Here is a 26,170-nt window from a genome sequence, read left to right on the forward strand (position 1 = left end):
CATTTTGAAAGGCTGGCAGTGCAGTAATGACCTCTCTTGAGGTTGCCTTCTCCCGCTAGGAATGGGAAATGGAAAAGGCATGAAATCGGCGTATGAGCACGACTTTGTAGCTCTGAGGCCCGACGGAGCAGGCAGCACTGGAGAAAGCAGGAAGACCCTTTCTGACCCTTAATTAACTGCCAAGACTCTGCAGATTGCTGCTGGCTCTTCAGCACCCCATATAGTTCTTAATTAATTCTAGCTGCCGGGGTTGCCCGCGCTAACTCATTACAAAACAAGCCCTACCTAAGGAGTGGGTTAATGGCTGTGGTAAGCCTGTGAACCACATTTCCTTTCACTTGACACTGTCTTGAAGCTTTGGCAATGGGGTGTGTCTGCCTCTGAGTGGGTCCGTTTTATCTACACATCACAGGACTGTAGTCGTGAGACAGACAGTCTCCCTAGGTAGCTTACATGAACTATGCTTGACCGAGAATTCAGTGATAATAACACCTCACGAAGTGAAGACTCTGAATATTCACTATGGAAAAGATGTTCAGAGGAGCAGAAGTTCCTTGTGTATATCCAGCACTGCATGCCAGCCTGCAGAAGGAGAACTGTGTCTGCCAGAGGCGGGATTTCTGTTTATGTAACTCATTCCCACAAAACATTCCACTTGGCTTACTCCAACCCAGCGTTCTCCGACTAGCGTCAGCGTAATGACTTGGCTCTCCAGTAATGCCACTGTGTCCTGCACCAGGGGCATGATGGACACTTACAAGAAAATATCCCCATTTTAAATCACTATGTCAGCATTCTAGGTTATAAATAAGATTCACTTCCATTTAATATTTGTGAATCCATGACTGAAAACTATTCATCTCTATGTGTGCTAAGTGTATTAGTTTGTTAGGGTTGCCATGACAAAATACCACAGACTGGGTAGCTTAAATAACAGATATTTATTTCCTCTCAGTTCTAAAGGCTGGAAGCCTATGATCAAGGTGCCTAAAGGGTGAGTTTCCTCTGAGGCCTCTTTCCTTGGCTTGCAGGTGGCCACCCTCTTGGTGCAACTTCTTAAATTCATCCCTTTGTGTGAATTTCCTTGTATAAGGACACCAGTCATATTCGATTAGGGCCCACTCATATGACCTGATTTAACTTAATTACTCTTTAATGGCTCTGTCTCCAAATACAGTCACCACATTCTGAGGGGCTATGGATTAAGGCTTTAACATATGAATTTGGTGGGGCATGGGAGAGAGCGACACAATTCAGCCCCTAACCCTGAGAAGATCATATTTCTTCTTCAGGAAAGCTAAGGGATCTTGCAATTTGAGACCCAAATAAGGGACTTTCCCTGATAGGTTGGGTCAGGCAATCCTTTGGCAACTCCTGTCTATCAGCCCCATTAGTGTGTTCCCTGTAAATCAAAACCTAAGCTGTCCGATATGGAAGCTACTAGCCACATGTGGCTCCTTAATTCTAAATTAATTGAAACAAAATTTAAAATTCAATTTCTCAGCCAGCCTAGGCTCATTGGAAGTGCTCAGTAGCCACAAGAGGCTGGTGGTCATAGCGGATAGCACAGATGTGGAACATTTACATCACTGCAGAACTGCCATTACCTTTCATGTTCTGGAAGGGCCCTGCACCATGGCTTTGGTGGTTATTAAGGAAGTCCCTGCACAGGGTGTCCTATAGCTACCTGCCTTGTACTCAGCTCCTTGCTGTGCAAGTATGAAGTGGGGACGTGAGCCTTTTCTACAAGCAACACATAATCTAAATGTGGTGATAAAAACAAACAGACAGACACAGAATATTACATATCTGATCTGTAAAGAAAATGTCATACCCATAGTTACAATAGAATTTTAAAGGAGAAAGAAAAGATCAGTGGAACTGGAGAAGAAAACACATGGGAGAAGTAAGTTTGAGCTGAGTTATAATAGATCATTTTTGCAAGGCAAGGCAAAGCAAGGGAAGGAGGGGTCACCCTGCTCTAGCAACATATGTCACAGAAATTAGAACATAGAAAGGCATAGGAGACAACTGTCATTATGCCCTTTATCTTGGACCTACATTAATGTGGATTCTTTCACTCTCTCCTTTTCACTTCTTAGCTTCTCTTATTTCTTCCTCACTCCGTCTTTCCTATTCATTCATTGGCACAACCTTGGGCTCTTATACATCCTGGCACATCCACAAATATTTCCTTCATGCTACTGTCTGCCCCTAGAACTGTTTTGTTCCTGTGCTCTGTTCCTCAGCCTACAGTAGTGTGCTTCATGAATACCAAATCTACTGAGCACGGCCCCTCCTATAAGAACAGAAGTCTACACTATCTAATACCATGGCCACTAGTCACTTCTGCTATTGAGCATTGCAATGTGGCTGCGGTGACTGAGGAACAGAGCGTGAGGGCTGGGACTCCATGGGGTTGCTTAGGGAACCTGAAGAGCCCTGAACTGAGACTCAGCAGCTTCTTTTGCCTTAGCCCTTTCCACAACTCCATTCTTTCTCTAAAAGATGCAGGAAACATTCAGTAAACCTGGGAAATTGATGCCACCTCCTAATTCATTCAGAGGTAGAAGTGGAGTAAGGAAGGGAGGGCACCTAGGAGTCATCTTGGAGAGCCTGTGATGCATTTATGACTAGGTCTCTTAATGTCTTAAGTACTAACCATGCAATTACTATTCCATTTAATTAGGACATTATAGATTTTTGCAGTATTTTAAATCAAGTAACAGTTATTCTTTTGGGACCTACTGCTTAGTGAAGAGTTTTTAGACGTCACACCAAAGGCACAATCAATAAGAGAAAAATTATCAAGAAATTGGACTTCATCAAATTAAAAATATTTACTCTGTGAAATATTGTGTTAAGAGGATGAAAAGACAAGCTCTAGACTGGGAAAAAAATATTTGCAATCCACATATCTGACAAAGGACTTATATCTAGAAAATATAAAGAACTCTCAAAACTCAACAGAAAATTACAAATAATCCAATTAGAAAATGGGTAAAGACTTGAAAATGCTTCACCAAAGAGGGTATTGGGAGGGCAAATAAACACATGAAAAGATATTCAACATCATTAGCCATTAAGAAAATACAAATTAAGACCACAATGGTATGTGTCACTACACACATATTAGAACAACTGAAATAAAAAATAGGGACAATACCAAATGCCAGCAAGAATGAGGAGACAATGGCTTTATCATAAATTGCTGGTGAGAATGTAAAATGTTGAGCCACTCTGGGAAAAAGTTTGGCAATTTCTTTTCAAATTAAACATATATGTACCATACAACCCAGCAATCACACTCTCCAGCTTTTATCCCAGAAAAGTGAAAACTTTCACCCTTGCCCCATAGAAGGGCATAGAACTGTACAAACACATTGTACCAATTTCTGCTTCCTGGTTTTGATAATGAACTGCAGTGATGTGGTAATCACTGGGGAAAATTGAGGAGTATATGGGATCTCTCCATACCATCTTTGCAACTTCCTGTGAATCTCAAAATAGAAAGTTTTAAAAAGTTATTCTCTGATGTAATTTAAAATTTATTTCAAATGTGTTAGTTACCAATATAATGATTTCTTAACTCATTGTGATGATAATGATTATAAAGCAATAATAATAATTATAAGATTAACTATAAATATGCTGGAATCTCTTATGAGCATACGTTACAGTTATAACAAGAAAATAACTGAAGGATTCATGTCTGTTAAGAGTCATCTATGCAACATTGATAAATAACAGATATGCGATAGTGTATAATAGTATTTAGAATTTGTACTTAATATAGTTAAAATAGTATTTAGAATCTATATTTAGAATAATATTTAGAACACGTCAAGTATGCATGCTTATCTTTTGTTACTAATGTCATCGACTATTAATATCTGTTCTTATTAATGCTACTACATTGATAGCTTATTTTGCTTTCATGAAAAGAATTCTTAAGTAATCAAAAATCTTTTGAGCTAAAGTTCTTTTCTTAATTACACCTCTTGGCAAAAATTCAGATCTCTTTTCAGGAATTTCTTTTGCTGAAACAACAGTCTCTGCGTATTGTGTGAAAGTTCATTCTGTTTTATGATGGAAATGGTACTACAGGTCCCCCAAGGTCATTAGATCTTTGTTGTTTGCATTTCAAAATCGACCCTGAAGTTTAATTTGCTTTCAACTCTCTTGCCTGGTCTGAAATGTTTTAAGGCAGTACTTCTAATAGCATGAAGCATCTTATTTTAGTTCAGTCCCAAACTTTGTAGTCCTAAATAAAAAAATTGAACCATGTGCCCCCAAGGTTTTAATCTAATATCTGGTTCCTTGAATTGGAGCCAACTCTTCATTTTTTTAGAACATCAGCAGATTCTAAATACAACTTTTGTCTACTTCCTTTTAGCATCTGACCTTATTCACTTAAATTAATTATTATCCTTTCTTCAGATTGTGATTGTGAAAAACAACAACAAAAACTACACTATAGAACATTAGAGGGATTTTTTAAATTCTGAGTACAATGCATGCCACATAAAATGTACCTTTTGATTATTACTCTTTCAATCATGACAGCAATTTATTTAAAACTAGATACAATCATATAATTTTTTAATTAGTTTCAGGTGTACAAAACAATGTAATAGACATTTATCATTTATATCCCTCACAAAGTGATAACCCCGTCCCCCCATCCACTAACCCTCTGACATCGCACACATCCATTATTCCACTCTCTATTCCTAATGCTGTACTCTACTTCTTGTAAATATATATATATACATATATATATATATATTTACATATATATATTAAATTATATATATATATAATTATATATATACATATATATTAAATTTATATAATTATAGTTGATGTTCATTATTGCTCAGCTTCAGCTTCAGAAGTACAGTGCAGTGATCAGGAATGTACAGCATACCTGAAGTGGTCTCCCTAATAAGATAAGAGTCCATTGGATACCCTACAAAATGTTTACAACATTGTTGATTACATTCCCCAAATTGACTTTCATATCCCTGTGGCAATCTTGTAGTTACCGATTGTGCTTTCTAATCCCCTCACCTTCTCCCTTATCCCCACGCCCCTCCGTCCCATCTAGCAACCCTCAGTTTTTCCTCTATGTCTCTGAGACTGTTTCTGATTAGCTCATTTATTCTTTTCTCTAGATTCCACATATAAATGAAATCACGGTATTTGTCTTTCTCTGTCTTACTTATTTCACTTAATACAATGTTCTATAGGTCCATCCATATTGTTGCAAATGGTAAGATTTCATTCTTCTTTTTGGCTGCGTAATACTCCATTGTATAAATGTACCACAGTTTCTTAATCCAGTCATCTACCGATGGGCATTTCAATTGTTTCCATGTCTTGGCTATTGTGCATAGTGCTGCAATAAACATAGGGGTGCCTAAATTTTTTCGAATTAGAGTTTTGGGTTTCTCCGGATAGATACCTCGAGTGGAATTGCTGGGTCATAGGTAGTTCCATTTTCAGTTTTTTGAGATACCTCCATACTGTTTTCCATAGTGGCTGCACCAATCTGCAATCCTACAAACAGTACACAAGTGTTCCCTTTTCTCTCCAGCATTTGTTTGTTGATTTATTGATGATAGCCACTGTGACTGGGGTGAGGTGGTATCTCACTGTGGTTTTTATTTGCATTTCTCTAATGATTAGAGAGGTTGAGCATTTTTTCATATGTCTGTTTGCCATCTGCATGTCCTTTTTAGAAACATGTCTCTTCATGTCCTCTGCCCATTTTTTAATAGGGTTGTGGTTTTTTTTTTGGAGTTGAGTTGAGTGAGTTTTTTATAAATTTTGGATATTAACCCTTTATTGCATATATCATTGGCAAATACCTTCTCCCGTTCAGTAGGATCCCTTTTTGTTTTATTGACAGTTTCCTTTGCTGTGAAAAAACTGTTTACTTTGACATAATCCCACATTTTTATTTTTTCTCTTACTTCCCTTGCCTCAGGGGATATCAGTAAAAATCTTACTCCGGGTAATGTCTGCAAACTTTTTTCCTATAGTTTTTTTCTAGGAGTTTTATGGTTTCAGATCTTACATTTAAGTCTTTAATCCATTTTGAATTTATTCTTGTATATGGTGTTAGGAGGTGGTCCAGCTTCATTTTCTTGCATGTGTCTGTCCAGGTTTCCCAGCACCATTTATTTAATAGACTGTCTTTACCCCATGGTACATTCTTGCTTCCATTGTCATAGATTAAAGACCATATAGGCATGAATTTGTTTCTGGGCTCTCTATTTTGTTCCATTGATCTATGTGTCTGTTTTTATGCCAGTATGTGCTGTTTTGATTACTGTAGCCTTGTAGTATAATTTGATGTCAGGTATCGTGATACCTCCCGCTTTGTTCTTATTTCTCAAGATTGCCAAGACTATCTGGGGTCTTTTATGGTTCCATATAAATTTTAGGATTATATATTCTATTTCTGTGAAAAATGTCCTTGGTAGTTTGATAGGAATTGCATTGAATATGTATATTGCCTTAGGCAGTATGGACAATTTAATAACATTAACTCTTCCTATCCATGAGCATGTTATGTGTTTCCATATATTTGTATCTTCTTTAATTTGTCTCTTCAGTGTCTTATACTTTTCTGAGTACTGATAGTTTACTTCTTTGGTTAAATTTATTCCTAGGTATTTTATAGTCTTTGAATTGTAAATGGGATTGTTTCCTTAATTTCTCCTTCTGATATTTTATTATTGGTATATACAAATGCAACTAATTTCTGAATATTAATTTTGTATCCTGCTACTTTACTAAATTCATTTATCAGTTGTAATAGTTTTTGGTGGAGTCTTTAGGGTTGTCTATATATAGCATCATATAATCTGCATATAATGACAGTTTTACTTCTTCCTTACCAATTTGGATGCTTTTTATTTCTTTTTATTGTCTGATTGCTGTGGCTAGAACTTCCAGCACTATGTTGAATAGAAGTGGAGAAAGTGGGCAACCTTGCCTTGTTCCTCATCTTTAGGGGAATGGTTTTAGCTTTTCCCCATTGAGTATGATGTTAGATGTGGGTTTATCGTATATGGCCTTTATTATGTTGAGATATGGTCCCTCTATTCCTCCTTTCTCAAGAGTTTTTATCATAAATGGCTGCTGGATTTTGTCAAATGCTTTTTCTCCATCTGTTGATATGATCATGTGATTTTTATTTTTCATTTTGTTAATGTGGTTTATCACATTAATTGATTTGCGGATGTTGAACCACCCTTGCATACCAGGAATGAAACCTACTTGATCATGGTATATGATCTTTTTAATGTATTGCTGAATTCTGTTTGCTAATATTTTGTTGAGGATTTTTGCATTAGGGATATCAGCCTGTAGTTTTCTATTTTTGTAATGTCTTTGTCTGACTGAGATCAGGGTGATAGTAGCCTCATAAAAAGTGGGTCCTTCCGTCCTTTTGGATTTCTTAGAATAGTTTGAGGAGAATAGGTGATAATTCATTTTTGAATGTTTTGCAAAATTCACCTGTAAAGCCATCTGGTCCAGGGATTTTTTTTTTGTTGGGAATTTGTTGATTTCTTATTCAATTTCCCTGGTGGTAATCAGTCTATTCAGGTTTTCTGTTTCTTCTTCAGTTAGCCTTGGAAGGTTGTATGCTTCTAGAAAATTGTCCATTTCTTCCAGATTGTCTAATTTGTTGGCATGTAGTTGCTCATCATCATTTCTTAATTTTTTTTTATTTCTGTGGTATCTGTTGTCACTTCTCCTCTTTCATTTCTGATTTTATTATTTTGGGTCCTCTCTCTTTTGATGAGTCTGCCTAATGGTTTGTCGATTTTGTCTGTCTTCTCTAAAAACCAACTCTTGGATTCATTGACCTTTTGTATTGTGGCTGTTATTTATTTATTTTTTTTTGGTCTCTATTTTATTTATTTCCACTCTGATCTTTATTATCTTCTTCATTTTGCTCCCTTTGGGCTTATTTTGCTGTTCTTTTTTCCAGATCCCTTAAGTGTAAGATATACGGTTGATTTGTGATTTTTCTTGTTTCTTTAGGTAGGCCTGCATTGCTATGAATTTCCCTCTTAGGACTGCTTTCACTGTATCCCATAGATTTGAGGTTGTTGTGTTTCATTTTTGTTTGTCTCAAGATATCTTTTGATTTCTTCCTTGATCTCATTGTTGACCCATTCATGATTTGGTAACATATTGTTCAGCCTCCATGTATTTGAGTGTCTTCCACTTTTTTCCTGTAGTTGATTTCTAATTTCATAGCACTGTGGTCAGAGAAGAGAATTGGTATGATTTCAATTTTCTTAAATTTATCAAGACATGTTTTGTGGCCTAACATATGGTCTATCTTGGAAAATGTTCCATGTGCACTTGAGAAGAACGTGTATTCTAAAGTTTTGGGGTGCAATGCTCTGAAAATATCAATTAAATCCAACTGGTCCAATGTGTCATTTAAGGTCGTTGTTTCCATATTGATTTTCTGTCTGGAAGACCTGTCCCTTGTTCTCAGAGGAATAAGAAGTCCCCTACTATGATGTGTTGAAGTCCCCTACTATGATAGTGTTACTGTTGATCTCTGTCTTTGTGGCAGTCAGTATCTGTTTTATATATTTAGGAGCTCCTATCTTGGGTGCATAGGTGTTTACTAGGGTTATGTCCTCTTGTCAGATCGATCCCTTTATTATTATGTATTGCCCATCTTTGTCTTTTAATATACTCTTCATTTTAAAGTCTATTTTGTCAGATATAAGTATTGTTACACCAGCTTTCTTCTCATTTCCACTTGCATGAAATATCTTACTCCAATGCTTCACTTTCAGCCTGTGTGTGTCTTTTGATCTGGGGTGAGTCTCTTGTATAGAGCATATACAAGGGTCTTGCTTTCTTATCCACTTAGCCACCCTGTCTTTTTATTGGAGCATTTAATCCATTTACATTTAAAGTGGTTATCAATAGGTACATAGTTATTGCCATTTTTTTATTTGTAGTTAGATTGTTTTCATCTTTTTTCTGCTTACAGAAGACCTTTTAATATTTCCTGCAATGCCGGCTTGGTGGTAATGAATTCTTTTAGCTTATTATTTTCTAGGAAGCTCTTTATCTCTCCATCAACTTTAAATGATAGCCTTGCTGGATAAAGCAATCTAGGTTGTAGGCCTTTGTTTTTTCATCACTTTGAGTTATCTACTGCCACTCCCTCCTGGCCTTCAATGTTTCTGTAGAAAAGTCATTTGTTAGTCTTATAGGAGTTCCCTTGTATATAACCCTCTGTCTTGCTGCTTTTAGGATTTTTTCTTCGTCTTTAACCTTTGCCATTTTAACTATAATGTGTCTTGGTGTGGACCTGTTTGGGTTTATCCTGGTTGGAACTCTCTGCACTTCCTGGGCTTGTATGTCAGTTTCCTTCATCAGGTTAAGGAAGTTTTCGGTCCTTATTACTTCAACTATGTTCTCAATCCCTTGCTCCCTCTCTTCACCTTCTCATGTTCCTATGATGTGCATGTTGTTGTGCTTGATGTTATCCCAGAGGTCTCTTAAACCATCTTCATTGTTTTTTTTATTCTTTTTTCTTTTTGTTGTTCCGCTTGGGTGATCTCTGCTAACTTGTCTTCTAAATCACTGATTCGATCCTCTGCCTCATCTAACCTGCTGGTAATTCCTTCAAGTGTGTTCTTTATTTCAGTTATTGTATTCTTTAGTTCTAACTGGTTGTTCATTATGATTTTTGTATCCTTCTTTATGTGATCTCTAAGCTCCTTAAACATTCTTATCATCAGTGTTCTGAAGTCTGACTCTGATAGGTTGGTTACCTCTGTTTCATTTGGTTCCATTTCTGGAGGTTTCCTCTTTTATTTGGGACATGTTTCTTTGTTTCCCCATTCTGGCTGATTGTGTTTGCTTCAATGTATTAGGTAGATCCCCTAGGGTTCTTGGTTTTTGCTGGGTTATCTTAAGTAGTCTGTGTCCTTTATATTTGACTTGTATCACTTCCCTATTCTCCTGTGCGCGTGCTCCAAAGGTGACCCTTGTGTTGTGTATATTGTCCTGTTAAATTTGAGCTTTAATTGCTTTTGGCTTTTCAGTAGGTGGGATTGACTTCTAGGCTGACTAGTTGTGAGACTTGGCTCTGCCCACTGTAGGGTGTTCTGCTGCGTGAGGGTTGACCACTTAAATGAGGTTTGGCCTCTATGGGCTCTTGTGCCTGTAGAGAATTCCCTCTGGATGTGTCACTTGTAGGTCACACCCGGTAGTACTCTGGTTTGGTCTGGAGTTGGCCTCTGGGTGTGTTGAACCTTGTGCCTCTTAAGCTGGGCCCTGGTGTAGGGCAATTTCAGAACAAAGCAAATCACTAAGCACAACAACATCAACAAACAAAAAACCAAATACACTCACATGTAAAAACAACCAATACCCACACTCAACACAGGCAAAAATATTTAAAAACACCCTGTGTTGTGAGCCAAGATGGATGGTGAATACAGAGTTCTCCCCACATATGCTATGCAAACAACTGACGATGTACAAAGTGATTTTTTAGGAGGTCCACTCAAAGGAATAAACAGCACTGAATTCTAGTGTGGGAAACTGATTGCCTCTCTAGTTACTTCTTTCAATCCTCTGATTCATCATCGAGCTTTGGTTTGGCTCTAGAGTGCCTTTTGCCTCTCTTCCACACAACAAGAGGACTCAGGCTCAGAACATAGCCAAGCAGTAGAGCCAGGCTGGAATTAATACAATTGTTTTATTTTCATTTATTCACTTTTTCTATTTTCTTTACCTGTGGTAAGTTTGTTGGCTTTCCATTTACTATAATGATACGAAATTTCATTTCCAAATAAATGTATTTAAATGTACAATAGTTAAATTTAAATCCTTACATAAATTAGAGGGAAATGGTGAAGGTGTTACAAAAGTCATACAATTTGGGAAGACTTGTATATTCCTGCTGATTCCCCTGTCAACATCACTTGTTTTCAGGATTCTTGTTTCATCTTGCCTTTCACTTACTCGCCATTTCTCAGTCCGAAAGCATCTTAATAAGATACCAGTTTATAGGGAGCACATTCAGATGAATAAGGCATTCTACCCAAGGTCTATAGTAAGATGATTTTAACATTAATGTTTGATCTGCTTTGAGAGGTGAATTAGTTCTGAGGCTGCGAGTAGCTCTGTTTCTCTAAAGGGATGACCAACAACATATAGAAACTCCCACCAGGCCAGGATTTCTGCTCTGTGCCTGAGGCAAGCTCACGGTTTTGACTTTGTTCAGAATCTCCTCCTCATTCCATGGACTAAGACAAAGAGCCAACATTTTTCCTCACAAGAAGTAGTCTATGGACTTCTAAAGTGACAGTGTCCAAACATTTCAATAAGAAATGATGTTTAGCTAAGTACCAGTCAATGAAGGAGAGCAGCTATGACTAATGTAATCATATGTTCTAATTTTCAATAAAAATATTTGCTTTTAAGAGTAGAAATTGAGGGCTTTCCAGTCAAGATGGTAGAGTAGGTACACACTGGGCTTGCCTCTCTCATGACCACATCAAAATTACAACTAAACTACAGAAAAACCATCATCAAACATCGTCTGAAGTCTACATGAACTGAAGTTCTACAACTAAGGATATACAGAAGAAGCCACCTTAGACTGGTAGGAGGTTCAGAGATGCTAAAAATGAGGGTAATTTAAGGGGCCTTTGGTGCAACATCAAGTATACCAACATTCACATCATAGGGGTACCAGAAGGAGAAGAGAGAGAACCTATTTGAGGAAATAATGACAGAAAACTTCCCTAACCTGGTGAAAGAAAGACATACAAGGCAAGGTAGTACATAGAGTCCCAAACAAGATGAACCCAAACAGGCCCACATCAAGACATATCATAATTAAAATGCCAAAGATTAAACACAAAGAAAGAATCTTAAAAGCAACAACAGAAAAGCAGTTAGTTACCAATAAGGGAGTTCCAATAAGACTGTCGGTTGATTTGTAAACAGAGACTTTGCAGGCCAGAAGGAATTGGCACAAAATATTCAAAGTGATGAAAAGCAAGGACTTATAACCAAGATTACTGTACCCAGCAAAGCTGTCATTTAGAATCAAAGGACAGATACAGAGCTTCCTGGACAAGAAAAACCTAAAGGAATTCACCACCACAAACTAGTATTACAAGGAATCTTATAGGGACTTCTTTAAGACAAAAAAAATAAAAAAGAAAGATAAAAAATATTATTAATCAAATGGTAATAACTACATATTTATCAACAATTACTTTAAATGTAAATAGAGTAAATACTCCAATCAAAAAATAGTGTCGCTGAATGGATCAGAAATCAAGGCCTTTACATACACATGCTACCTACAAGAGACTCATTTCAGATTGAAAGATACACACAGAATGAAAATAAAGGGAGGAGAAAAAGATATTTTATGAAAATGGAAATAACAACAACATAAAAGCTTGGGTAGCAATACTTATACCATACAAAGTAGACTTTAAAACAAATGCTACAACAAGAGACAAAAAAGTACCCAGTAGTCCCATTGCTGGGTATTCATCCGAAGAAACCCAAAACACTACTTTGAAGGTATATGCGCATCCATATGTTCATTGCAACATTGTTTACAATGTCCAAGATGCGCAGGCCGCCTGGATGTCTGTGGATGGATGAATGGATAAAGAGGAGGTGGTACATATAGACAATGGAATGTTGCTCAGTCATGGAAGGGAATGTGTCCTTGCCATCTACGGCAGCATGGATGGACCTGGAGGGTATTGTGCTGAGTGGAGTATGTCAGACAGAGAAAGACAGATGCAGTGTGATTTTACTTATATGTGAAATCTCAAGAACAAAATAAACAAACAAAATAGAAACAAACTCATAGATACAGAGAACATTTTGATGGTTGCCAGATGGGAGAAGGTTTGGGGGGTGGTTGAAAAAGAAAAAGGGGTTACGAAGTACAAATTGGTTGTTACACAGTAACAATATAGTATATATTGTATAGTACAGTATAAGGAGATATAGTATAAGGAATATAGTCAACAATGTAATAACTGTGTATGGTATCAGATGGGTACTAGATTTATTGGGCTGGTAGATGGGAGGGGGATTAGGGGCAGGGTAGAAAAGGTGAAGGGATTAAGAAGTACTAATTGGTAGTTACAAATAGTCATGGGAATATAAAGTAAAGCATAGGAATATAGTCAACAATATGGTAATAACTATGTATAGTGCCAGGTGGGTACTAGACTAGTCAGGGGGATGACTTGGTAAATAACATAAATGTCTAACCACTATGTTGTACATGTGAAATTGATATAAAATAATATTGAATGTCAACTGTAATTGAAATTTTTTTAAAGGATGGAAAAAAGTGAAGGGGAGTAAGACGTTCAAATTTCCAGGTATAAAACAAATAAGCAACATAGGGAATATAATCAATAATATTGTGATAGCATGGTAGTGTCAGATGGTTGCTGGACTTACGATGATCATTTCTTTAGATATATAATAAATGTTGAATAATTATGGTATACACCTGAAACTAATATAATATTGTATGTTTAATATTTTAATATTTTTAAATATTTATAGCCTTTATACATTTATTATTTCAGTTGTATTATAGTTTTTTGTTTTTGTGTTTTCCTCCCTTCTTCCGCTTCTCCCCCCCACTCCAGTTCAAGCCGTTGTTTCTCAGTCTAGTTGTGTAGAACACAGCTCCCTGGCCCACTAGTATGAGCCTTGCGCACCCCTATCTCTCCCCGCCCCCACTGAGGCACTCAGTCACCAGTCGTCAGTCAGCTGCTCACAGCAGCTCTTGCTGGCTGCCAGCCACTCACACTGGCCACCGGCCGCTCGCAACGGCACACAGTAGCCCTCGGCAGCACTCAGCAGCCCGTGGCAGCTCACAGCAGCTCACGCCAACCTCCGGTTGCTCACTGCTGCCCAGCTCCAGGGAGAGCTGTTGTTCACAATCTTAGCTGTAGAGGGTGCAGCTCACTGGCCCATGTGGGAATCAAACCCGCGACCTCGGCGTTAGAAACCTGTCATTCCAGCTACCTGAGCCACCGGGCCGGCCCAATAATTTTTTTTTTTTTTAAAGAGTAGAAATTGAACTCTTTGACAGAGTAAACTGAAATCCAATTATTCTTCACTAAACTATTTGAAAAGATATGTCTAACCTTGATTTCAAAATTTCTAAAATAATTCTTCCTTCGAAATTTTTATCTTTAATTGCCATGACTTAGGTACTACAGAAAGAGCCTGGGAATTATTTTAATAGGTTTTATAAATTAATCATTGTCAAAAAGAGAGTCACAAATCTCTCATTAAAATTTCTTTTTCTGTTACACTTATTCATTTCCATGCCTGTCATGTCTAAAAAAGTATCCTTAGATTTTTACTTACATTTGATGAAGCTGATATGCTTGATTTCTGAGGAAAGGGCATTTTAAAACTCTCAACTCTCCAAGAAATGCCTTAGAAAGGATGTTTGATATTTTATTAACAGAGGGGCAAGCACAAAACAGCAATAACCTCACTTCTAAATACTGTTTAGAATCAGTAGGGAAAGAATAGAGCCATAGAGGAAAAATTGTCAGGGAAACAGTAACAAAAAATGGCAGCAAACTCAGTAGGATTTATTGTCTTCAAAGTCTCAAGCTTTAATACTAGAACAAGGGCAGTAATTGCTAGTGCCAGTTGAGCACTTACTGTGCCCCAGGTGTGCTGCACCTGTTGAGTCTCCCCGTCCTTATGACCGCCATGTTGTCAGTAGAGAGACTTGCTACGTTTTCAAATAGGAAAGTGGCAGGTATCCAGGTGTGTTTTTAAAAGCTCACTCTGGGAGAAGTGTGCAACTAGAGGGCGGTGAAGCAACCAGTTAGGAAGCTACTGCAATAATGAAAACCAGGAATTCAACTTTTCTGGCTGCTCTCAGAAGGAAAGGAGCAGCTACATTTCTACAAAAACATCCATTTGCTCTCTAGATGTTTTAGGGAAGCCTTTTTCCAAGGAGGAATTCTTGCTCATCTCTGAAGATCTCGGCGTTGTTAACACAGGCTCACTGACAGACAAATCACTCTTCCGAAGCAGGTGTAGAGGTGGAAGAAATTACAGTTCTCGAGTGATATTAACATCGCAAACCCTGGCAATATCTGCATCTAAGGGGAAATGAAAATTGCTCCCTCTCTGAAATGTGGGTGGCAATCCTGGAGGTAGGACCCAGTCCTAGAGAGATTTAGAGAAACTACAAAGCAATTGAATCAGATATTTTCACCTGCCTTTTAAACAGAGCAGTCTTCTTTTTGGTACCATCTGTGACAAGCAGCTCACTGACATCACTGTAGTGATACCCATCCAATCACTGTGGCCTGCTTAGGGTTTAGGGTAATGCGGTGAGGACAGGCCAGGTCCAAGTTCCAGCATCTTGGCAGAATTGATTAATCTTTAATGTACACCATGATCAAGAAGTAGGCAATGCCCAACCCAAAAAAGAAATCTTCAACCAAGTTTTATATAATGAATGTAAACACTGCCACAAATCCCTTGCAGTCCATCCCCTCCACTACCCCAGTCCTCAGTGCGTGATGAGCAGCACAGACCCCAGAACCATCTAGAAGAATGAGTCTGAAAAGGCAGCCTTTGAGTTTCAAACTAAGAAATATCCTTCTTATATTGGGCCCTTGAAATCCCTGCAGGGGCAAGTGCCAGGGAACCAGGGACTCCCCCAAACTCTCAGCTGCCTCTGCACCATCATGGATGAGAACTTCACATGGGGGAAGTGGAGGCATCCAGCCCTGAGAAGGCATCCTGGACTGAGGAGCCGGGGCACTGCTGGGAACTGGGGCATCTTGGCCATTAAGTTCTCTTCTAGGGAACAAAGGGAGGAGGAATGCAGGCCAGGAAAGGGTTGAATATCCTCAAACAGCTGCTCTCTGCTCGACTGAAACTCACCCCAATTATATCATAATAACCCCCTGTTTAAAGCTGCCTTACTGTGCACCAGTCTCAATAATTCCACAGAATATTGCCCTTGTCCGAGGAGAGTTTAGCAATAGCCAATTCTCCATGGTTACCACCTTCACCACTTTTTCCTTTGTCACTCAGTAGAAGAGTCATATTTTTCTCTCTGGCCATTTGATCAGTGGTTTGCAGATGTTTTCTGCTTGGATTCACTTGAGGGGTACGCCACGTCATTAGTAAGAGCTTACTACTGCAGTGATTCTGTAGGTGGAAAGAAAAGGCGCTTTGAAATTGGGCAAATTTTTAAAAAACAGGTAGATTGAGGGTCCCTCCGGGGTGCACGTGGCTCACATCCCTGGAAAATCACTGTACAGACAGTAACACGCTGTGTGTAACTGATCAGGCTTATTCTATAAAGAGGGGAAACCAGAAGTGCTTGGCGGCTTATGACCCACAGCAAGGGTGACTTGAGAATGTTGCATGCGCAATGCAATGCAGTGGACACACAGTCACGTGTTCTCAGCCAGCTTTGACGCCAAGTGCAAGGAACACTGGGTTCAGAATTGGATGGCCTCCATTCCAGGTCCCAGCTCTTCTGCTTACTGGCTGCATAATCTCAGGCAAGCCACTTCATGCCTTTTATCCTCAATTTCTTTATGTAAGCAATAGAAATAAAAAGACTTACCTGAAAGAGCTTCAAGACCCATAAGCATATGATACAGGAAATGTAAGATAGTGCCGTAAAAAGTCACTCATTCAGAGTAATATTCAACAGAATAAAATACCAGGATCTAAAGCTCCGCCAAACATCAGGGGGAATGTTTCTGGGACAAAAACATCACATAGTTTTTTGGGCTGCAAACCTCAATTCCATTATCAAAAGAGAAAGAGATGTTAGATGAAGGAAGGCAATGTGACAACTATTGCCAGATCATCACCTGCCGGGATCCTGCAAAATAGAAAAATTCTGCAAAATTCGGAGTTGGATTAAGTTGCAATAAAACATGATCATCCGAAGTGCTGAGATGGATTAGCAGCTTCTTAAAAATATCAGAATGTCCATATTTAGATTTTGGTTGGTTTAGAAATAACACAGTTTGTGTGTCTAGAATCTTGTTTGTGCCCAGTCCTCACTCCTTTTGTCCTTAAAGCGTCACATGCTCCCTGTGGCTGACTCTGTCCAGATCATTGGATAATGACAGTGACTGGTGACTAGTGCTGCCACTGGGTCTGAGCGTCTGAGGCCACCTTCCTATCGGCACTCCACTCTGGCCCATCAGGCTATTTTAGGTGTCTTCAGTTGCTTTAGTACAATAGCAATAAATAGTTTATATGGACCTAATAAAATGCAGCTCTTGGAAGAACCCGAAGAGAAGTATGAGCAGAAAACAAAGAGTTCAGAGACTTTGCATGCCCCAGTGAGTTCTTCTTCCTTCTTTCAGGGTGAAGATCTTAGTCATTTTATGTGCATGGTTTTATTCATTTGAGAAAGGGAGGGGAAATTCCATTTTAGAAGCTTCTGAAAACACTTGACCCTGCCCTGCCTGAAAACACACGGCACATTTTGTATAGCCTTGACCTGCATCTTCTTCTTCCTGGCAGCTTTTCTGTTGAATAGAATTTTTTTCTCCTTTTTTAATATCTGGGAGCTGTGGCATTTTTAACAGACTGTATCATTTTGAAGTAATGTTCTCTTGAGGTGGGCAACCGAGATGTATAATTATATCCTGCGGAAAATGATGGTGGTATGAGAGGTGGGGGAGGAGGTGATTGAATCACAAAAACATGTTTCCTATTCAGAAAACAATGACTGTGTGAAGGGATGTCCGATCTCCTTCTGCTCTGCGCCCACGGAGAGTGCAGCATCCTAAAGTGCAGAAGGCATTGCTATTCACTGCAGCTTGCCTTGCTTCATTTTTATTGTTTCAGAGACTTATTACTCTTTCACAGTTGTTCCCAGGTTTGCTGCCTTTTCTCAGTATATATGAGCTAAGGTAGTCAGAGAAAACACTTTAATTACATTTTAAGTAGAGTTAAACCATAAGTATATTTATGAAAATTCTAGCAGAAGGTACAGTGAGACCATTAACTCAAATCCCCAAAATGCATAGTGTTTTTTTCATAATAAAAAGTCCATGGTTGGTGTGTTAAATTGTACCTGCATATTAAAAATCTGCCCTAAACACTAAATATTGCCTAAATGTGCGTATTATATTTAAAATCACTCCTATAAAATGTGTACTGGGATCATGGGTCATCATGGTCTGTCTCCCAAGCTTCTCCTTACGTGGCTGCTCCCAGGATGAGAAGTCAGTCATCAGATGTTACACAGTGATTTTCATCATGTTTCTTTCAGTCATCACTTCTGCTCTCTCTGTCTGCCTTTTTTTCAAAGTCACACCCGTGCTTTGGTTGAATTTGATTTTTGTCAAGCAAAAATTTGAGAAATTAAGAAGGAGTAAGAGGTTGTACTTAAACTTGAACATAAAAGTTTATTTCTGGCATAGGGAAATGTAAGGAGCAGACAAGCAGAGTATACCCGAGCGGCCAGCAGCCAATCATTGGCACATGCTTAGGAGTTTATCTAATTCCTTTCGGGAACAGAGTTCTCTCTTACCTCTAGGGTTCAAAATCTTGTTGGCTTTACTTCCAACAAATCTGATAGGAACCACTCTTCTCTAAATACCACATAAATTATGTGGCAATTACTTATTTCCCAAGAATATTGGTTCAGAGTTGAATTCTCCTCAAAGTTCTCCTATGTTCTTGAAGATAAAGAAAAAAATAACTGAAGAACCTTTTGTTCATGCCCAAAGAAAAAATGCACAGGAGAAAATTGTATAAAATATGTGTTGATTAATTTGATTAAATTGCTTAAATTATTAGAAGATATTTAAAAGCCAAAAAGGATGTGACATAGGACATAGTAGAATGATTGCTTAATAAAATTACCACATCTTCCTCAGGCATGTTTTGCTGGTGGGTTTCTTAGTGACCATCTGTTCATCTCATGGTCTGCCTGAATGAATGAATGAATGAGTGAATGAGGTGGATCACAGGATAGTCAGGGAAGGCAAGTGTGTCAGGAGAACAAGGGATGGAGGAAGCATCTGTGCTCTCTCTGGAGCCGCACGTCTGTGCCAGGCCTCGCTATGAACCACACAGGAAACAGTATTCTATAGCACTGGTGACCTGCGTTCCTGCCCTATTATTCTTGCTTAGAATTCCCAAACCAGAATGCAACCAAGGGCTCACAGTGAAAAAGACGCATATGTCTGTTCATTACAGCACTATCTACAATGGCCAAGATATGGAGGCCATTCATTCTGGGTGTCCCTGATTGAATGACTAGGTAAAGAAGAGGTGGTACATATATACAATGGAATAATACTCAGCCATAAAAAAGAATGAAATCTTGCCATCTGTAACCACATGGATGGACCTAGAGGGTATTGTGCTGAGTAGAGTAAGTTAGACAGAGAAAGACAAATGCCATATGATTTCACTTATATGTGGAACCTAAATAACAAAATAAACAAGTAAAACAGAAACTAACTCATAGATACAGAGAACATTTTGATAGTTGCCAGCTGGGGGGGGGGGGTGGGTGGGTGAAAATGGGGAAAGGATTAAGAAGTACAAATTGGTAGTTACAAAATAGTCATGGGGATATAAAGTATAGCATAAGGAATATAGTCAGTAGTATTATAATAACTGTATGGTGTCAGATGGGTACTAGATTTATCAGGGTGGTCACTTTGCAAGTTATAGATGTGTCTAATCACTGTGTTGTGCACCTGAAACTAACATAATAATGTGCTTCAACTGTAATTGAAAATAAAACTATTATTTAAAAAAAAGACCCATATGTCATTCACAGCTTCTCTAAGTGCCCAAGGGTCCTAGAGCTATAGATAAAGTTTTATTTTCTAACTTGAAATGTAAACAGTTGACTTTTGTCCTACTTTAGGCATAAGAGAGAGTCTAAAGTCTAAGGTAAATATTTTCTCAGATATTTTCAGTGTGCTAAATAGAAAGCCATAACATTTAAAACTGGGTCCATCTTAGAATTTTTTTTTTAAATCTCCATATCAAAAGGAAACAAAAGCCAAGTTAACTGATCCAGAAATTCCTCTTTCCTCTTTCTGGGCTCCCCATAGGCATATTACTTATTTTCCAAGCCAAGGATAAAGAAAGACACAGGGGCTTGATAATGCAAATGTATTCATAGGGAGATTGGCTACATAATTGCAAGCGGAACTGTTCCAGAAAATGAAAGACTCAGTCACCATATTTGTAGGGAGTCAGGAGACTACGGATGGCACTAGTCATCTGATCTTTTTCTTGGAACAGCTTTTTTCGTTTGTTTTGCTTTTGTTTAAGGAAAAAACACATTTTGCCACTAAAGTGACTCATAATTCCTGGATAGGAAGCTGGGGAGGCTCCTGGCAAGAGCTCTCACTTCTGCTATTGCTCTCCTGCTGTTGCTTCCCTGTAACGAGATAAGAAAATTTTCTATTTTGTAAAAGTAATCAACAGTTAAACGAAGTTTACTTCACCTCTCATATTCACTTATTGTAAAACTTCATTTAGAAACAAGGAGATACGATCAAGGCATGAAAAACATTGTTGGTCATGTGTATTTGAGGTGATTTAACACTGGTTTCCTCTTCAAAGTCCTTATCAGGGTAGAGGTGGCACAGAAACATCAGTGGATTAAGAGTCAGAAAATGTTAAATCTGACCCAGGTTGGCCTATTATGAGCTGGTTGTGGTCTTTCTGCATCTCATGTCCCTCCCTGTAAAGCAAGGAGGCCATCCTTCTGGGGCTGATACTCGTGAGGATTAGTTGAATCAAAGGACTGGTTCATTCTGCAAGCACTTATTCATGCTCACCATAATTAGTGCTGGGAAATGGATACATTTCCATACATACAAACATGCTGGAAACTACATGTAGTCCCAAACATGTAAGGAGATGGATTGTCGTTTCGATGTTGATTTGTGTCTGTTTCCTGGTCATCAGTTAAATGAAAACAATCAAATTAAAGTAACTTTTTAAAAGCAGGGGCTATTAGAAGTCCTATGATTACCACAAACACTAAAGAAACACAGCTGTGATGAGAACACCATCCTCCACAGGAGAGCATCTATTTTTCAAGAATGAGAAGAGACTCGGGTGGCTTGGTGTGGATTTGCCTCAGGTGACCTAGGAACACTTATCTTTTACTAGTTGAACAAATGCTTCTTACCCTAATCCATCATTGACCCCTCTCCTCCCTTCTTCCCTGCACACACACACACACACACACACACACACACAGTGATAATGTTAACTAGTGGCCATGGATTTTCTGGAAGATGTCAAGCTCTCCCTCAAAGCGACTTACTTTCTCCATCTTCAAAAAAAAAAAAATCTGAAAACTTTTAGATGGGTGGAAAAGACAGAGGGAAATGAAATTGGTAATTACATCACCACAAATTCAGAGTAGAATTAAATTGTTACATGAGAAGTCAAATAACAGTTATTACTCAACTGTAAAATAATTGTCATTCATAGAGTAACAAAGACACTATTCAGAAAAAGAGTATGACTTTAAAATCCCTAAAGCTATTTTTAAATGCATATTTTATAGCAGAATAGAAATTACATGTCTGAATAAATCCCCTGACGATATAATGGCCTTGTTCTAGATTAAATTAACTAGTGCATTTACTGCTAGTATTTCTATTTACTGAATTTATTAATAACCTGAAAATGTTTTTACTTGTACAATATTTTTCCCTTCAATTAGCAATGTATGCTGTGGATGTATTACCATGGCTATATGGCTATAGGTATATAGTACATTGTATCCTGATCTGCCCCCCATGTTTTTTTTTTTTCCAAATGGTGAATATAATGTAAAAACTATTATGATAATAAGGTATCAATGATGATCGTGACTTAAGCACCTTAAATTACAATGAATAATTTAAAACTATCACCCTTATGCTTGTGGTGTTATCTTTTCAGAAGCTCTTGCGTATCATATATTGCTGTGTCCTCCTTGCTGTTTTGTTGTGTGGAAGTACTGGTGCAGGATAATGTGGGGCCAGGGCTCTTTTCCAACCAGCTTCTGACAAGTACTGAGCTATACAATATCAATATACAGCAGGTCACGAAGGAAATGTAGGCATTACAACTGTGGCAAAATGAAATCTGCATACTATGGGTATGCAGGTTTTCTAAGCATTTCAACGCCTCACACACTTAAGCCTCAGAAGTAAAGTTTTCTTTTGAGATCAGTGCCACACAGACTGTCCCAAATACCGAAGTTGTTCATTCATTCAGTAATTAATGATCAGATTCTTACCATGAGGCGTAGGCTCTGTGCAAACAAATATGATGACCACCCGTCCCTGTTCTCAGGGAGTCCACAGTCTGGTGGCAGAGACAGTAGAATGTGCTGAGTACCATCCACTGTGTGGTCAGGTGCGTGTGACATGCAGATGGGCAGGGCTGACCGTGTGGTCTGTAAGCAGGTGTGGCCTCCCTACTGCAGCAGTACTAAAGAGCAGTTTAACTAATAAGGCATAACTGGGCCCATAAAAAAGAATAATAAATGGTTTCTGTTGAACAACAGACTAATCACTAAGTATTGGTAATTGGTGGAAATGACCAAGAGGGCCAAACACCATTGCTGGAATGGAGATTAGGGAAGTAAACAACAGCTTCAGATATAAAGAGAGAATTTGGAGAGCCATCTGGAGCATGTTTGAGAATGTGAGTTCCTGGCCCTAAAGCATTTCAGAATGGTGCTCATTCATCTGCTCTATCTATGTCGTCTTCCTTCTTTTCTCCTCTTCTTTCCCAGTTGGTGTCAAGAAATATAAGAGTAGCTGTGGCAAAGACAAGAAATCAGTTTTACTAAACGCTTCTTGCTACCATCCGTCTCATTACCTCCTCACATAGTTGACCACAGGAAGGTAAAATGGAGCATAGACTAAAGTAGAAATAAAAGTCCCAGATTTTTCTTTCACTTGTCAACTGATAACAAAGGACATTTTCATTATAACTTGAACAGAAAAAAATATATATATATCTGACTAATAACAGGAAGATTAAAGACCCTGGGTATAATAATGCCAAATCCTTAAATAAATGGACATCTAAGCTCCGTTAAAAATGAAAAGAAAACTCTAGCAGAATTTATTACAGGATTTTAGCCTTGAAGTCATGAAGTCTTAGCTTACCGACTTTCAGTTTTAACCAAAAATAACTTTCTTTCAGTTAGCAATTGAGAAGAAAAATGAAAATTTCATATTTCTTAGAATATTGAAAATGGTAATATAATTCATAAATTGAGAGAGATGTTCAATTTTTCTGTATTAAATATTAAACTAGGATAGGGATGAATACGCAACCATTTTTTAATGGATTGGATTGTACAGATAAATTGTGGGATTACTCTTCAGCCCCGTCCATGTTTGTAACATATTAACTACAGGAAAACAAAAAGCTGAAATATGTAAGATACAAAGTACTTCAATAATCTATTATCTAATTCCTGTGAACGTTCCTTTTCCTTCTTGACCCTTGTATGTTTTTTTAAGAACATCCTCCATCGTTAAGATCCTTTGTTTACTGCACCAAATTGTAATTCTTCGTGTCACTTTTCTCTTTCTTCCAGAGCTTCTTTGAAGGGCAGTCTGCACCATGGGACTCCGCTAAGAAAGATGAGAACAGAATGAAGAACAGATATGGGAATATCATTGCATGTAAGTGTTGATAGTGTGATTGTGCTGTGGTATAACTTTCTTTTCTCATCTGCTAAGATTGACCACCAGCCTCATGTGGTGAGAATTTACAGTGCAATTACTGCCTTTATCCTGCTGGAAGAGCTGGTGTCATGTTCATATTAAAGAAAGGAAAAACTACCTAAATGCCCCCACTACATCAATGTGTCTTGCTATGGGGCTAGTTTTACTTTTAGATTTAAGGTTTGGGTAACGTACGTAATGTCAAAATGCTGAGAAAGAAAATGCATTTTAGAAGGAGGAAACATAAGAGTCCTAATGTTTCCCAGCTGCTACCCGGGAAGGAATAGAATAATGATGTGCAGCACGCCTTGATGCAAGGAGCTTAGAGTCCTCGGCGAACATGAACTCATTAATCCTCCAGACACTTGGGTTAGGTAGGTCAGTAATAGCCCCATTTTAAGGACAGGAAACTGAAACTCAGAAGTTAAATGATAGCCCCGTTATCACAGCACTCATTAGCAAAAGAGCTAGGTTTATATCTCAGAAATTCCCAGTTCCTGTGGAACTGAATGTTACCAATCCATAATGCCTTGGACGGTTTTTAAATTGAGCCCAACCTCATTAATGTTCCGTAACGATGCTGAGACGCATGGTAGATTGATGAGCCTTTCTCCCAGGGCTGAAGCCATCCATCCCCTGCATTAAACCGCTCTAAGTCATACATACTGCACCAAGTCCTGACAAGGTCCTAACAGAATTAATACTGTTTCTAAATATACGTAAATTAAAACAATAACAACTACAAAGTGTGGGAATAGACCTGGAGAGCATCTAGCTCATCGTGTCTTACAAAAGAACAAACTTGAATGGTTTGGACAGTCCAGGGGAGCAATATATTAGCTTTATTGATTGTGAGAGTGCAGTTAAATTGTATTTGCCTGAGTTAACATTTCTTAGTAGAGCAGTGGAGAGTCTGCAGTACCATGTTTTCCCGAAAATAAGACCGGGTCTTATATTCAGTTTTGCTCCAAAAGACGCGTTAGGGTTTATGTTCAGGGGGTGTCATCCTGAAAAATCATTCTAGGGCTTATTTTCCAGTTAGATCTTATTTTTGGGGAAACACAGTAGCACTACCCAATAGTATTCTCTGTGATTATAGAGATGGCCTGTGTCTGCACTCTCCGATTCAGTGGTCACTCACCATGTGAACACTGGAAATGTGGCTAGGGCAACTGAGGAACTGCATTTGTCTTTGTTTTTTTATTATAGAACTTCTTATTTTGAGATAATTGCAGAGCCACATGTAGTTGTAAAAATAATACAGAGAAATTGTATATGCTTTACCCATTTTCCAATGGTAACATCTTGCAAAACTATAGCATATAGTATGTAGCACATAGTATGTAGTTGTCGTGCGGGGTGTCTGGTGGGGCGGCCTGCGGGGTCTCTGTTCCCGCTCCCCACATAAGAACGCAGGACACGGTAAGGCCAAACAGGAACACCCACGGAGCCATAGATAGGGGAGTCACACCAATATGTTCTCGCTGGCAGCTAGGCTGGAGACACAGGAAGCAGGATCTACATAATCTGCCTAACAGCAGTCCGCGCTTGCCAGCCACCATCTTCTTGCTAGCCCCCATTCCTTTCCTGCTAGCGTAGCCACAGCAGTTATATTAGTGGCCAATGGCCTACGGGTTACAGCTGACGGCCAACTAGCCACAGCTGCTGGCTATCTGATCACAGTTGATGGCCATTTACTACCCGAGCCAGCACCTTTCTATTGTGAGGCCGAGAGCCTGGAAACTGCTTTTTGGGGCTTTGTCCCCACAGTAGTATACAGTGTATACTGTGTAGTATGTAGTATAGAGTTTATAACCAGAATATCACCATTGATACAGTCAAGGACAGTGCATTTGTATCACAAGAATCCCTAATGTTGCTCTTTTACAGCCACACCCACTTCCCCCTCCCTAATCCTTAGAAACCACTAACATCTTCTTGATTTCTATATTTTTGCCATTTTGAGCATGCTGTCTAAATTATACATTATGTAACCTTCTGGGATTGGCTATTTTCACTTGGCAAAATTCTCTAGAGATTCATCCTGGTTGTTGCATATATGAATATTTCATTACTTTTAATTATCAAGTAATATTCCCTGGTATAGTTGTACCATAGCTTTTCATTTCTGTATTAACTATACTTTAATACAGAGATTACATGAGTTTAATACAAGATTACATGAGTTTCAGGTGTACAATATAGTTACTCAAAATTTATATACCTTACAAAGTGATCACCCTGATAAATCTAGTAATCATCCATCACCATAGTTATTACAATACTACTGACTATATTCCCTATGCTATACATTATACCCCCATGACTTATTGATTTATTTAATTATTTTTTTCAATTACACTTGACATTCAGTATTA

At 38.4% G+C, this 26,170-nt stretch overlaps 1 protein-coding gene across 8 annotated transcripts in view; it reads left to right on the top strand.

Annotated features, from left to right (window-relative positions):
* The window catches only part of PTPRM (protein tyrosine phosphatase receptor type M), an 824,073-nt gene that overhangs the window by 675,923 nt on the left and 121,980 nt on the right, over positions 1-26,170 (top strand). For all 8 annotated transcript variants that reach the window (XM_081079020.1, XM_081079013.1, XM_081079015.1 and 5 more), the window contains one exon: positions 23,663-23,750. In XM_081079020.1, the coding sequence (XP_080935146.1) occupies positions 23,663-23,750 (88 nt within the window). The remainder of the gene's footprint in view (positions 1-23,662; positions 23,751-26,170) is intronic.

Source organism: Rhinolophus hipposideros (genome assembly GCF_964194185.1).
Source record: "Rhinolophus hipposideros genome assembly, chromosome: 17".
Taxonomy (NCBI): Eukaryota; Metazoa; Chordata; class Mammalia; order Chiroptera; family Rhinolophidae; genus Rhinolophus; species Rhinolophus hipposideros.